We start from the raw sequence: 15,503 nt of genomic DNA, 5'->3' as shown, positions 1-15,503 counted from the left end.
GTGAAATGGGGAAGGGAGCCTTCTCTGTATCGGGGAAACTCAGGATCCCAGGATGGAAGTCACGTTCCTGATGTGAAAGTATTTCAAAGTACTCAAGAGTAGCCAGAGTATGGCCTGTGATCCCCGATTCCTAGCCCTCTTCAGACCCTGAACCTCAGAATCTCTGGGGCTGCCGCCATGGAATCTGCATTTCCTTCACGCTCCTTTAATTGTTCTTATGCAAACTGGTGGGCAAATTTGCATATTCCCCTCTGTTATGTGGGATCAGTGAAGGCCTAGCCCAGGCCTCGGTACCACCCACAGCTCCCCTGGCATTGTGATGAGCACCAGGACTGTGGGCAGAAATCGTACCCACTTCAGACAGGCCAACTTAGGAAAGACATGAATTCTCCTTGCAGCCAAAGAAGCAGCTGGTCTCTCTCCAAGAGCACGCACACACACACACACACACACACACACACACACACACACACACCAAAGAAGGGGAGACATGTTTAAGATGTGAGTTTTATTCTTATTATTCAGGTATGGTGAGGCCAATAGCTCAGGAGACCATCATTAGTGGGAAGAGAGTTGGTTACTCACAGTTCCTGGTACAGACTGAATTGGGTCTCAGCACCCTCCCTCCAAATCCACATGCTGAAGCCCTAATTCCCAGTATGACTATATTTGGAAATAAAGTCTATAAGGAGGTTGTAAAGGTTAACCAAGATCATCAGGGTGGGCCCTGACCTGATGGGATTAGTGACCCCATAGGAAAAAGAAGAGATAACCTGGGAGTTTACTCATCCTCTTTCGGCCACGTGAGAATGAGGTGAAAAGTCAACTGTCTGAGGCCAGGGAGAAAACCCCACCAGAAACCAGGGGACCTCCTAACCTCTTGCTGTGTTTCACCCAACCAACCTCTGGTATTTTGTTATGGCGGCTTGCAACAGTTCAGATCCAGAATGTCCTCCAATAGCGCATGTGTTAAAGGCTGGGTCCTCAGCGGGTGCTCACGGGGACATGGAACCTTTAAGAGGCGGGCTCTAGTGGGAGGTCTTTAGATCACTGGGGAGTGCCCTAGATGGACACTCCATCTAGGAACCCCAGTCCCTTTCTCCTCCTGTCGTTGGCTCCCTGGCCATGAGGTGAGCCATGCGCTCCTGCCACAGGCCCCAAACAATGGAACCAATGAATCACGTGGACTAACACCTCCAAAACCATGAAACGAAATAAACCTTCACTCTTCATAAGTTGATTCCTCCGGCATTTGTTATAGGGATGGAAAGCTGGTCTAATACGCTGCCCAAGTGAACTAAGACACTTCCCAAAAGAAGGGACACCATGCCCCACAGGGCCCCACAGGACTAGCCAGGAGACACAGGGTGAGGGAAAAGCTGGGTAAAGGCCTTTATCCGGGTTTCCACGGGAAGGTGTGAGCAGGTTTAGGATGGGCTAATCTGAATCGTTCCAGTGAGCTCTGGGGTGGGGTCTGTCCTGAGCGCTCTGGTGCCTGACTAGGGTGGAGGGCAGTGGTCCTGTAAGCAAGAGAAGGACTGAGCGGGTGGGCTCCGGGTCAGCTGGCAGGTGCAGCCCAGGCCCGGGCTGTGCTGTCTCTGGGAGCCGGCTAAGCCTGGGAGGGCCAGCCAGGCCCCAAGAAGTCAAAGCGTCAGAATTACAGAAAACAAAACGGGATGAGCAACACGGATACAGAAAAAAAGTGGGTGCACCGGAACTAAAGATGACTGGAAAGAGGGAGCATCCAGCCTCTGGCGGGGTAAGAAGACCACAAAGACGCTGTCAGTCCCACTGTTAGTCCTGCCCGAGTCCACCACCGACGTGAGTCCCCGCAAGCATCCTTCCGCCTACCTGCCGTGGGTCTTGGCACTCAGATCCTTCAGGAAAGCTACCATGCCTTCTCCTCTGGCATTGAAGGACACCGTGTGGACGGGAAGCGGGATGTCCAAAGCCCTCTGGAGGAGCAGCTCCTTGGACTCCTCCGGAACGTCCCCCACCACAAAGTAGTAAATGGCTTCCACCTGTAAAACAGCGGGCCCTGTCAACGGTTTACGGCCCGCGCGCCCCTGGTTGACGGTGCGTTCCCTGGCAATGCTTTTCCTACAAAACTGCTTCCTAAAAAAAAATTAAAAATGGTAGAAAGAATAGCAACACTACTCGGTGTTTGTGGGGAGGCTGGGAGGTCAGGTCAGTGAGTGAGACCACCGAGGCCTGTTGCCAAGGGGGTCCCTGGGCCGTGGCCGTCTCGCGTGTTGCATGAGAAGAACGTGGCGGTCATACACCGAGGAGGGCTTATATTCAAGTCAAGAAATGAAGGAGGCATTGGCCCAGCCGCTGTGGTAGGAAGCCCATCAGCCACTCCCCGAGGTGCCAACTCACCCGACCTCGGGCTGGGCACACGGGGGAGGGAGGGCACGTTCCCGGCTGGCTCCTCCCCTGGGCTCCTCTCACCGGGAGCCACAGGCCTGGGAGGTGAGGCCGTCCTGACTAGGCAGCGGCTCAGGAGCCAGGCCTGCCTGCCAGGCCCCATCCCACTCTGGCTCATCCCTAGAACTGGCTTCCAGGACATGGAGCTCCCCAGCTACTGATGCGTTCTGTGACTCAGGGAAGTGACCGCACTTCAGTGCCTGCATGTATAAGCAGGGAGACAACTCATTCTTCTTCGCGGCCGAGTGTTTAGAAAGTGACTTACGGGTACGATGTGTGTGTGCATTTGCACCCACCTCAGAAAGGGAAAGCCCACGGACAGCCACACGCCATCACTTCAACCCCAAACGTCCTGACAGATCGTTTCTACAGGTAGCGGTGGACAGGCCCCAGCAGGTGCACGGGGTCTGGGGATCCACCACCCTCTCCCTGCGCTCACCCCAAACCCTCGGGAGCTGCAAATTACTAACAAATGGCTTCCCCTTAACTCCAAACCCGGGACTTCAACACGCCTGGCGGAGGGGGGGGACTGTCCCCCAGTTGATCAGGAGGCTCTGGAGTTCCAAGGGGGCAGGCGGGGACAGGGTGGCCAGAGAGGGAGCTGAGACCACCCTGGTCATAGCCCTCCCTCCCTCCTGAGCCTGTCTCTGACTTTAAAGAGCACCCTGGGAGGCAGGGGGACAAAAGGAAGAAACTCTGTTCTCCGATGACTTCCTAGGCCACGCGTTCCTCTCCCATCCTGTTTTGTTATTACCTGGTGGAGGAGGCCCCAACGGGTCCCGCTTCACCGCACTGCTATTTACAAGTTTTTCAGCTGGGTCTGTGCCCAAGTTTAGCATCCTGGGGACAGAGCCATCCTGTCCTGAGCATCTAAAATGACACATGGCCCGAGACAGGGGACAGACACTGGGTACCTTCTGAGATCCACGTCTGATCTGTCTGCAGACCCACAGGGAGGTGAGGACGGAGGCTTCCTCCGCAGCTCCGATGCCCTGCCCTGCGTCTCCCCAGCAGCCAGCCCGCCTGTCTGGCAACAACCCAGAACCCGAACTCCAGGGGCAGCAGAGGTTTGTCCCCAGCATGTGGTGGCCACGGAACCAGAACTTCCTTCCCTCGGCCGAGGCTATGGCACGCTTCGCTGTTCATTAATCTGATGGAATTCGGCTTCCGCATGGCACCTGTCAGTGTTCTGGGCTGCAGAGGCCCTGGGACATGCTTGGCATGGGGCCACCCCTCCCACCCCCACTCCTGACACAGGCTCCTTTCTGCTCCCAGGGCGATGACATCTAGAAAAACAGAGGGGAGGACAGACACGCCACCTGTCCCTCTCTCTCCAAGCCAGCAAAAACGCTTCTTAAATCAAAATGGCTTCACAGTTACCTGCCATTTGGGATGACAGGTTACAGTGAGGTTTTATTCACAACGGCCCTTACTGGATTATTGTTAGCACGTCCAGGTTAGAGGGGAAGAAACGGAGGCTTAGGGTGGTGAATGGACTTGGCCTAGGAGCCGGCTGCCTGGGCCACCAGCTTCTGTCCTGCTTTTTGACCCCCAGGCTGTGTGGGATCCTAGACAGGCTGTTCACCCATGAGAGAAGAGAGAGAATTCCAGAACTATGAGGTCAAGGTCAGGGGCCTGGCAGGCACTGTGTTCACTCGCTGGGCTCCCCCACTGTCCGCGGGTTCAGACTCCCGCCCACGTTGACCCTGCGGCCTGTGGCTTAAGGGGGTTGTCCTCGTGGGAACCCTCACCCTCACCAGTGAACGCAGGCCCCTGGGGGCCAGGGCCAGGCCTGAAGCCCCGCAGCCGCAGCAGCTTCCGGCTGACCAGCCCTTCCCTGAGCACTGACGTGCGCCCAATCTGGTAAAGCAGTGCACAGGATCCATTCCGCCTCATCGAGTGAATCGAAAGTTCTCGCCCCTTTTTATTAATTACGTAAAACAAGGTGGCGTCTTGATTTTTTTGCTTGAAACGCCCTGTTCTGTCTGGGCCATTTGTTCTGCAGCTTCACCTAATCTGCCCTCTGGCCGCCCACCAAGCCCTGGGCATCCTCCCAGCTGCAGCTCTGGGGTGGGGGCTGAGGAAGGAACAGGCAGGGAGCGGCCCCTTCTGCTCCCCGCGTCCTCTGCGAACCAGCCTGGTTCTCAAGGTCCCCACTCTCAAGGAGACAATAAAGTCAACCAGCAACGAGCACGACGGTGAGAGGTCTAGCGAAAGGCTCCCTTGATCCTGGATCCTGCACCGTTAGGGGGACACGCCAGACGTCAGGATCCAGCCCAGGTGGTCCCTGTGCCTGGGACAGCCCTCTTGCTTGGGCCCATTTTGATTTTCTGCTTCCTTCCAGGGGCGACTGTCTGGTTTACTCCTCAGGTACCCACCTAAGCCCTTGGCTACCACCCACTGGCTAGCTCTCAGGTTTCAGGGTCCTTGTGCCTGCCCACCACCCAACCAGGGTCCTACAAGGGCCAGCAAATTCACCACCCTGGTCCTGAACAGACCACCTCCCTCCCTCCAAAACTCAAATCTGTGCCTTGGGGGCAGAATCTCTTGGTCCCACATCTAGCCCTGAACTCAAGCATATTCCCAATTCATCCCATCAAGACTCAACATCATTTACACAACCCTTAGTAAGCTTCAGGGACACACAAAGAAGAGATCTGATGCCTGTCCAAACTACCAGCAGGAAATAAATGAGGTGCTAGATTCAGGCACCCGGAGGGCCAGGCCTTCAGCTTACAGACCAGCAGCACAGCCTCCGTAGGGAACAACACAGGTCCATCGCCAACTCACCCACTTGGTCTCTCAGTGAATATGTTTTTTTTTTTTTTTTTTTTTTTTTCAGTACTGGGGATCGAACTCAGGGCCTTGTGCTTGTGAAGCAAGCACTCTACCAGCTGAGCTATCTCCCCATCCCTGAATATGGTTTTTTAAAACCAAAACAAACAAACAAAACCAGATTCATGCCTACCAGGCAGACAACAACAACAACAAAGTGGAAATACAGATGTCTTCTGGTGCCGGGCCTTCTCCTGAGGGCAGTTGGCATTGGGTGGCCCAAAGCCAGGGCTCTGGATCAACAGCCCTCTCTCCCAAGGACCTGGGAAAGGTGAGGCCGGGGCCTCCCAACAGACCACTGCTCCTCCGAAAGGCCAGGGAAGCTGCCAACTTCCAGAACACAGACTGCTGGAGGGCGGAAGCGCTGGGCCGGCCAGCACACCTGGACTCCAGGGACCAACCCCTCGCCTGCCACACATCTTCACAACAACAGCCAGGATGCCCTGCCTGGGCATCAGGCCCTTTTCCACAGGGTTCAACAGTAATTCACCCGTCAGTCATGATGATGGATGAGTTAAGGGAGCCACGATTCAAAGGCCCCTGGACACTGCCTGAGCTCCCTCCTGGGTCTTCAGCCAACCCGTGGTCACAAAGCCCGGTCCTGGAGGAGGCCGGTGGCCTCTGGACCTTCACCATAACCAAGTACATCATTCAGTCCTGCTCCTCATCCGGACTTGATACAAACGCCAGACTTCTGTGTTGGTTTTTGAACACAAGATCATGCCCACTGGCTTGGTGCCCACTCACGGGGCCGATGCCAAGGCAAAGCAGGCCGTCGTCAGGATGAGAGGTTCATGGCTACTGCTCCAAAAGTTTCTTAAGCCTCCAATCTTTTCTCTTCCTAGCAAACTGCAGCTGCATGCAGGAATGTGAAGCTCCAGGGGTGGCCAGGCGGCCGGCAGAGGAGCAGGCCTCTGTGGGAACCTCACAGACCAGGCAACTTCTCTTTTCTACTCATAAAACCCAGCCGTGGCATGTTTATATGTGAGACAGCTGCACTTACGAGTGTGGGACCACCCCAGACAGAGGCTGTGGGCAGAGGGACTTTCCCGGGTGCCACCACCTCCTCTCCAGAGCTCCCGGGCTGCCTTTGGTGATCAGTGCCTGTGAGCTCCCTGCTGGGCTCTCCCTCTTAGAGGACTTCCCCGGAACTTGCCCAATCGCTCCTTGTTTTCTAGGCTCGGGATGCACCCCAGAGAAAGGAGAAGCCCCTCCAGAGAGAAGCAAAGCAAGGTCACAGGGGGCTGGTCGCCTTCAGAGGCAAAGAAGTAGCACGCTCCAGAGGACACACTCCCGGGAGACTGGGAAAGGTCCTCCTTCTGGAATGCTCCTTAAGGCGTCTGGACTCTTGGAATTTTTACAGATGGTGAAACAATCTGGAAGGACTAAAGAACACGGTGGCTCGTCCTTGGTTCTTCCTTAATGGGAAACATTTATTGGTTCGGCTTTCTGAGGAAAAACAATGCGTTTCCAATTTCAAATCATCACCCTTGATATGGATGGACGCAGGCCAGTGACCACTGGGGGCTGTCCTTTCACCGTGCCAGAACATGGCCTGTTTGCCCAAGAAAGGACTTCTGAATGCAGCTAGGTAATGCTGGAAACCTGAAGAGACGCCAGGCTTCCAGAGCCAAGGACGCAGGTTCGGACGAGGCAAGCAGGCCAACGGGGATCTGGGGAGTTGAGGCAGGCCGAGGACCCCTCCTCTCCAGAAAGTTCCTTACCAGCTTGCTACTGCCCTCGGCAATCCTCTCAGTAACCCCTCACAGAAACACACACCCCGTGACCGAAAAAGACGTAAAATACAGCTACTGAATTGCTTCTTCTGGGTAAAGCTTTATTTCCAGAAGGTTCCTTTCAAAATGCATGTCAGTACATTAGTGTTCAAAAATGGAGGCTCCTCGGCGTGGATACACATCACCTTGGAAAGCACAAAATAGTTCCATCTGTGAAGAGGAGGAACTGGGAAGCCTCCGAACACGGATGCTGGGGACCCCCATGTCCTCGTCCTCAGAGGGACCAGTGCTCGTCTCTCCCTGCTCTTGCAAGGTGAGGATCTGCCCTGCAGCCCCAGCCGCCCCATAGAAGAAGCCCAGCCCGGCTCAGGGAACAGCGTTAGGGAGTCTCTGGTTGGCCCAGTCCAGCTCTACTGTCACCAAAGCTGCTACCTGCGTCCCTCTCTGGGGCCTGGAACCTATTCCTCAATTGGTTCCAAATTCAGAGTTCAATCAGATCAATGCCCAGGGGCGCTTCAATGCCAATGATGAGGTCTCTGGGGAATGCTGTGGCGGTGGGGGGGTCAAGGTCAGCTGAAGGACAGTGTGAAGACACCGAGCGTGCAGAGTTAAGTTCGAAGCCACCCTGGGACCGGGGCGGGCCATGGACACACACTCACAGTTTCGTCAGTGCCCGCGTCCAGCAGAGCATCCACGCGGCTGACGGCGCTTGCAGTGGTCAGCTCGAAACTCAGCTTCCCCACCCAGCTGATGGCCGCGGCTAAGGACTGTGGGGTCACAGGAGTAGCGCGTTCTTGCCACTTCACAGGCTCCTGAGTGACCCTGGGAGGAAGCACAGGGAGTGGTCACAGGGAAGCCGTGAGCGCCACCAGAGGAATCTCCAGCTTCAGTCCCCGATCCATGAACAGTGAGCCTCCTAATATAATAACATCAGCAGTGAGAAAGGACACAGCTCCCACGTCTCTCAGTCACCAGCAAAACGTGAAAGCTGATGAAGGTGGGTCTGTCTTCTTGAGGGAAATGTGCCTTCTGAATACACCCCTTATTTCAAGGGGCCATTATCTTCCATAAGTCATACTGACTAGGAAAAACGATGTTGACTGGAGAACAAGAGATTTACACGTACTCACAGTATTACAATTTTGTATAAAATTTGATTTCTGTTCTTTTTTTTGGACCAGGTTTTTAACCCAGAGGCACTATTACCACTGAGTCACATCCCCAGCACTTTTTATTTTATTATTTTGAGAAAGGATCTTGCTAAGTTGCTTAGGGCCTTACCAAGTTGCTGAGGCTGGCCTTGAACTTGTGGTCCTCCTGCCTCAGCCTTCCTAGCTGCTGAGATTACAGGCATGTGCCACTGCACCCGGCTCTAATTCTTTCTTGACATTGTTTTTCCTTATCCTGAAAGATTCCCATCAGTCACCTTTTTCAGATCAAAAATTGAATTGTTTTGAGTTCAACAGAGCATTGCTTTTGAAATCCTGAGAAAATTTGGTTAAGCCATTTAGTTTGAACTTGGAAACGACTGGTGGAAAACTCCAACCTCAAAAAGAAGAGCCACTTGAATTTATGTGTGCTTATAATTGCAAGTAAATTGGCCTGAAAGTCCCTCGTGGCCCGCCTCCAGAGGCAACCTGGCTTACACTAGTGTCCCTTCTGTGTGGCTTCTCCAGGTAGAAAAGAGAGCTGACTGAGTGGCATACACGCGTCAGTGAACATTCCAAGGAAGCAACACCTCTGAGACTTCAGCACTGCTTCCTGAAACCCACCTGAAGCAGAAGCAGGAATCTGGGAGAGAACACCACCCGGCATATCCCCAAAGGTGCCCTCTATTTAGCCAAAAGCATTTTATTTAAAAAAAGACAAAACCCAATTAAGCAGACTCCCCTCCCGCTCCGCATCCCAATGTTTCTTCTCAGGGAGGGGCAACCATTGTTCCGGATGGACAGTTAGCACGGAGGCCCGAGTCCTCCCGAAACCAAGAATCCCTAGGAGATTGGTGGTGAAGACTCTGAGATACGGGCAATTCCACACAGCCAGCCACCGGTTGCCCGGATGAAAGGACTGGTCAACTTGAGCTGGAAATTCAGTCTGGAAATCAAGTGAAGTTTGTGTGGCCTTTGAATCCATTATCGAAGCTCCGATCTAGACCGAGTGAACAGATTTATGGCCTTAAATGTAGACTGGATCCGAGCACATAGTTCATAGTCTCATATTTTTGAACTTCCCTGAGTTGAAAAGTAGGTTTCTAAGTCTCTTACTTCAGCAGGATGGGGGCCTGAACTCAGTGTCTGGCACAGGCTGGGTAAGTGCTCTGCCACCGAATTGCACCCCTGGTCCTAAATCTCTCTTTTTAGATATATTTTTAGCTGTAGATGAACACAATACCTTTATTTTATTTATTTATTTTTACGTGGAGCTGAGGATCGAACCCAGAGCCTCACACGTGCTAGGCAAGCGCTCTGCCACTGAGCCACAATAATTGCTTTTAACCTGAACACCAAGACACTCTGTGCAAAGCAGATCAAAGTTTCCTAATACTTATCCATTGTGAGTTTTCTGCTGAAATCATATATTCTAGGAACTTCCAAGGTACTTCCTCCCCCCTCGCCACTTAACTTTGCCACTTAACTCCAAACACGTGCCAATGGCCGTGACGTTGGCCGCAATGCCGCTTCCTCCGGGAACTCACCATATGAAATTGAACTTGGCTACGTGAGCCACCTGCTCCCGGAGGACCATGGTCAGGGCGTCTCGGCACAGATGAAGCTCCCCCTCCAGAATGTCACCGAAGTCCAGCACTAAGGTGACGCACCGTTCCAAGATGACACCGAAAATCTGCCGGCTTCCGCTGGTGAGCCAGTCCATCCGCCGCCTGCAGCTCTCCAGAGCTCGTGCTAAGGCCCCCACAAACTGATGGAGCAGCTCCGGCGTAGCCGTCAGCTTCGTGAAAATGAAGATGGAAAGCAGAAATGGTAAGATGGTGCCAAAACAAGTCATCTGAACCAGAGCAACGCCAGCAGGAGCTGAGCAGTTAAAAACAGCTTTGTAAAGGACCCTCCAAATCCCCCAGAACCCGGGAGGAAAAGTCCCCGCCTCTCACCCGAAAACCTGGGAGGGTGCCCCACAGACAAGGAGATGACCGTGGGATCTACTCAAAACACAGGCTCTTAAAAAAAAAAAAAAAAAAAAACAGTGTTTCCAGGTCTGGTTTCAGCTGGCCTTTGTCAGCCCAGGGGCTCTTTAAAGAAGTTAGGTAGAGGAAAAGAAAAACCAGCAAAGGCAGGTGGAAAAATCAGTGTCACTGAAGAGCTTTCCCGAGGGTGGCGGGTCAGGGTGCTCTGGAGCTCTCCAGCACATCCGTCTGCTTCCATTAGGGATGTCAGTCCAGCTATTGGGGCCCCTGTGTCCTCGGGCCATGTTCCCCTCAACCTGGGTCACCTGTCACTCATAGCTGCCACCAGCACCTCCAGAGGCTGCCCCCCAAAGGTGACAGAGACTTCCAGGCAAATTCTTGCAGGCACAAATAAGCCATCCTTCACCTAGGTGAGGCCCAATCATGCAAGGCCTATCAGGGTGAAGGGAGACAGAAGCAGAAGAGGAGTAAGAAAACGTGTGCCCTATTCTGTGGCAAACCAGATTTTTAAATTGCTTTAAAAAAATAAAAATTGCCAGGCAGGGTGGCTCACGCCGGTAATCCCAGCAGCTCAGGAGGCTGAGGCAGGAGGATCGAAAATTCGAGGCCAGCCTCCTCAGCAACTTAAGCGAGATCCTATCTCAAAACAAAACAAAACAAAACAAAGGGCTGGGGATGTAGCTCAGTGGTGAAGCAACCCTGGTACCAAAAAAGAAAAAAAGAAATCAACAGCTCCCAGAATATACCCTTCCCTCTCCAGTACCTACATGCTTAAGGAAAATGTGCTTTCTAAATGCAAATCACTCCAGCTTCAACCTCATCTCCCTAAAACGCCCTTCCTGGTCCCTCCTCATGTCTCTCTCAAGCTCATTTCCCAAAGTCCGGCATGACTTCTCTGCTGCTTCTCCTGGTCCCTAAATCAGAATTAAGATTCCCTCACCCTCTTCCAAGGCCCACCTATGACCCAGGAACCCTGTGAGACCAGACCACACAGAGTTTGGAGGTAGACTTACGTAGACACAGGGTCAAGTTTATTTTTTAAACTCATGGTTCCATGGAGATGCTTGTCTAGGGCAAATTTCACAACTTTGAGAATTCAAATTCCATTACTACCTAGGGCCAGGCTTGGTTTAAATTTTAAGATACAGTCAGCCCTCCACACCCACAGGTTCAGCATCCTCAGATTCAACCAACCTGGGATGGAAAATATTCAAAAACAAATTGCATCTGTAGTGAATATGCACAGACTTTCCTCCTTGTCGTTAATCCCTAAGTAATATAGTGAAACAGCTACTGACGTGACATTTACACCCAATTAGGTGTTATGTCTCTGGCCAAAAGGGCTTTGCACTAATCTCTTACTGGTTCAGGACTTCCTTCCACAGCTCCTTGGCTGTGACTTTCATCGCTAGCACTGGCCAAAGGAAAGCTCCCACCTGGACCTCCACCTCCTCCGTGATCTGAGGTGACCTCAGCATGTCACCGGATCTGCCCGCCGAGGGCCTCTGACTTACGTTGTATACTCTGCCATCTTGTGCTCTGTAGAACTGTGGAAACAGACCATCGGCATACCGAGAAGCCACGAGTCTCCCCAGAGAAGTCACGTAATCTGCATTTTTATAAAGAAAGACAATCAAAATGGTGCGCTGGCCAAGAAGTAAAATCAATAATCAATAAATGGGGTGGTATCCAACTAAAAAGCTTCTTCATGACAAAGGAAACAATCGAGAACGTGAAGAGAGAGCCTACAGAATAGGAGAAAATCTTTCCTCTTGCATCTCAAGTAGAGCATTAATCTCCAGGATATACAAAGAACTCAAAAAACTTAACAACAACAAAAAATAAAACCCAATTGATACATGGGCAAAAAAACTGAACAGGCACTTCACAGAAGAAGAAATATGGTCAACAGACATATGAAAAAATATTCAACATCTGTAGCAATCAGAGAAATGCAAATTAAAACCACACTGAGATTCCATTCATTCCAATCAGAATGGCAATTATTAAGAATACAAATAACAATAAGTGTTGGTGAGGATGTGGGGGAAAAGTTTCACTCATACATTACTGGTAGGACTGCAAATTGGTACAAACACTCTGGAAAGCAGTATGGAAGATTCCTCAGAAAACTTGGAGTGGAAACGCCATTTGATCCAGTTATCCCACCCCTCGGTTTATACCCACAGGACTTAAAATCAGCATACTACAGTGACGCCGTCACATCAATGTTTATAGCAGCTCAATTCACAAGGTCTAAGATACAGAACCAAACTAGGTGCCCTTCGACAGATGAATGGATAAAGAAAAATGTGTTACATACACAGAATGGAATATGATATCGGCCATAAAGAAGGATGAAATTATGGCATTTGGTAAATGGATGGAACTGGAGGCTATCATGCTAAGTGAAATAAGCCAGTCCCAAAAAAACAAAGGCCAAATGTTCTCGCCAGTATGTAGATGCTAACTCACAATAAAGGAGGATAGGGAGGAGAAGAATAGAAGCTCATTGGATTAGAGAAGGGGGAAGAAAAGGGAGGCGGGATGGAATGAATGGGACAGAACTTTCCTGTGCTCACGTATGAACACATGACCAGTGAAACTCCACACCATGTGCAGCCACAAGAGTCAGATCCTAACTGGGATGGGTTGTACTCCATGTTTGTATAAAATGTCAAAATAGACTCTACTGTTGGGAAAAAATGGGGCACTGTCCATGCCTCTTATTTATATTTCATATTAATTTTTCTCTGACACCGTGCGGGTCGTATCCCAACGCCACCAACACTTTGTGATGTTTATTCTCTTCTAAACGTGAGGTATCCCCAGGTGCTATGAAGTGTGATCTTTTAGCGAATGAGTGACTGGGGAGGCCGAACAGCACTTACCCCCCCGCCCCCTTCCCTGGTTCTTTTGTCCAGAATAATTAAGGACAGCAAAGTAATTGTGTTTAATTGCTGCAAAGTTTGATTCAGGACTTTGGAACTTTGAAAGTTCCACTTGGATACTACCTACCTACCCTTCTCTGCAGAGGAGGCTCAGGACTAGGTGAATGGAAGGGAGGACACAAGCAGCAGGCGCTGGGGCCTGGTCCTCCTGCCTCTGCCTTTCCAGGGAGGAGCGGGAATAGCGCCTTAGGAAAGGTGGGAATGCCAAGGCTCAATTCCACAGCCTCCCTGGCCAGGCTTGTCCCAGATCACAAGGGGTGATGAAAGTCACCAGCCTCGACGTCCAACTCTCATGGAAAAAGAGACCGGGTACTTGAATTCCATCGGCTATGACCGGCTCAGGAGGCCCCTCACACTCGGAAGTCTCCTTCCCAGGCCTCGCCTTCCCAGCCGACGCTGATGGAGGGCCTTCCCATTACTGTGGCATCAGCTCTGTCTGCGACATTTATCTGGACTCAGGGCAGGGGCTGTGTCTGAGGCTTGAAGGAGGTGGGTCTCTGGAAGGCTCCATGAGTCGTCTCACCAATTCAAACACTGGGTACTGCGGGTTCTGCCTCGGGGGGCGGTGGAGTAGCTCCTATTAGCTAACTCCCGCACAGTGTCACACTCTGGATGAAACATACAGGCAGCTGTTCGAAGGCCCCGGGGGGCAACCAAGAACAACAAAAACCAGAGTACCACTCGTTCTCAAAAGGAAGACACAATCCCAGTGAGGTGGCGCACACCTGGCATCCCAGCAGTCCAGGAGGCTGAGGCAGGAGGATCCCAAGTTCAACGCCAGTCTCAGCAACTTAGTGAGGCCCTGAGCAATGCAGGAAGACCCTGTCTCAGAATTTTAAAAAAATAATAATAATTAATTAATACGGCTAGGGACATGGCTCAGCGGTTAGGCGACCCTGTGTTCAATTCACTATTTACTTAGCAGGAGTGAGTGTGGACTTTGGGTTCAGCCAAGTTAACTGCCTGCTAGAATAGAAATCAGCTCTCCGTCTTCCAGCTGGTAAGTGGATAAACACACTGTGGTATATCCATACCATGATAGGATAAGGCCATTAAAAAATAGCAAGCCAGTACATGTGACAATATAGAAGAACCTTCAAGAAGTGAAAGAAACCGTCACAAAAGACCACTTAACTGTAAATTCCATTTTATATGAAATGTCTGGAGCAAGAAAATCTATAACAAACAAAATTATATTGGGTGGGGGTCAGGGTGAGGGAGCAGAGAGCTGAGGGGCACAGGGTGGCTTCTTTTTGAGGAGCTGAACTGCTCTAAAGTTGACTGTGGGAAGGTTTAGGTATCTGTGAATACACTAAAAATCACTGACTCGCACTTTAAACTGGTGATTGACATGGGAATTATACCTTAACAAATCCATTACTTTTAAAAAATCAATTTTAAAAGAACAATGAGGACAAAGATAATGCAACCCAAAGTCTCTACAATCATCCGCTGCCCGGTTTAAAAAAAAAAAAAAAAATACCAGGTACAGATGGCGGGAAACCGCCACCAACCATCAAGAGGAAAAAGCAGTCTCCTCGATAAAGCCTGGGCCGAGGTACAGCAGACGTCGGGACTCGCAGAAAAGGGCCTCAGCGCGGTGAGACTGAATGTCTTCATTCGTAAATCCATGCAAACTGCAAATCTTTCTATTGTAGACATTTTAAGTGTGTTGGACAGAAAGAAAAATAAGGTCAAAGTAAGTGAACAAATGAGGACCTCAGCAGAGATCTGAAAGCAGGAGCATTGCTCTGGTTTGGGCCTGGCGCAGTGTGCCGGGAGGCAACGCGCTGAGGCGGTGGGATCTCCACCCGGCAGGCCAGGAGGAGGGCCACCTGGTCCTCCCGGCTTCACCCTCACGAATGGGATACTGCTGTTTCACAGGAGGCGGTAGCTCGCATGGAACTGCCTTTGAGAACCCACGTGATGGGCCAACCCGGCATCTCCCCTGAAGGCCAATTCCCCATGTGCTATTGGCCACTGTGAAACCATCCGCCATGGGCCCCTCAGCAGATCTAGGCTGAGGAGCTTAAGTTGTGAGGAGACAGAAGCTGGGGATGTGGCTCCGGGGTAGAGCTCTTGCCTAGCACGTGTAAGGCCCTGGGTTTGTTCCCCACAAGAAAAGAAAAGGGGGGGGGGGGCGAGAATTGTGACCAGATAAGCCTCTTTACTTTTACAGTATCCTGCCTCAGGTATTTTGTTATAACAATACAAAATGAACTGAGGCAAGTATGATATCTGTATGGGCTTAACAGCAACTTGGAAGTGTTTAGAATAAAGTGTCCGTTGCCTTAAAAGTCTGTGAGGAGGAATTCCCAACCTGAAGAGCAACAACAACAGAAGTTCGCATAAATGAACAAAGTGTCAGTGGCCTGCGGGACAATCTCACGATGTTTACCGTAACTGTAACTGGAG

The 15,503-nt window shown here is 51.3% G+C and overlaps 1 protein-coding gene across 4 annotated transcripts in view; it reads right to left on the bottom strand.

Moving 5' to 3' along the window:
* Vwa3b (von Willebrand factor A domain containing 3B) overlaps positions 1 to 15,503 on the bottom strand; it is a 179,629-nt gene that overhangs the window by 147,482 nt on the left and 16,644 nt on the right. For all 4 annotated transcript variants that reach the window (XM_047522799.1, XM_047522801.1, XM_047522800.1 and 1 more), the window contains exons 3-6: positions 11,652 to 11,746; positions 9,694 to 9,944; positions 7,658 to 7,820; positions 1,852 to 2,021 (exon numbers count right to left, since the gene is read on the bottom strand). In XM_047522799.1, coding sequence (XP_047378755.1) covers positions 1,852 to 2,021; positions 7,658 to 7,820; positions 9,694 to 9,944; positions 11,652 to 11,746 — 679 coding nt within the window. The remainder of the gene's footprint in view (positions 1 to 1,851; positions 2,022 to 7,657; positions 7,821 to 9,693; positions 9,945 to 11,651; positions 11,747 to 15,503) is intronic.

Source organism: Sciurus carolinensis, chromosome 13 (genome assembly GCF_902686445.1).
Source record: "Sciurus carolinensis chromosome 13, mSciCar1.2, whole genome shotgun sequence".
NCBI lineage: Eukaryota > Metazoa > Chordata > Mammalia > Rodentia > Sciuridae > Sciurus > Sciurus carolinensis.
This window is presented reverse-complemented; position numbering and strand designations above follow the sequence as displayed.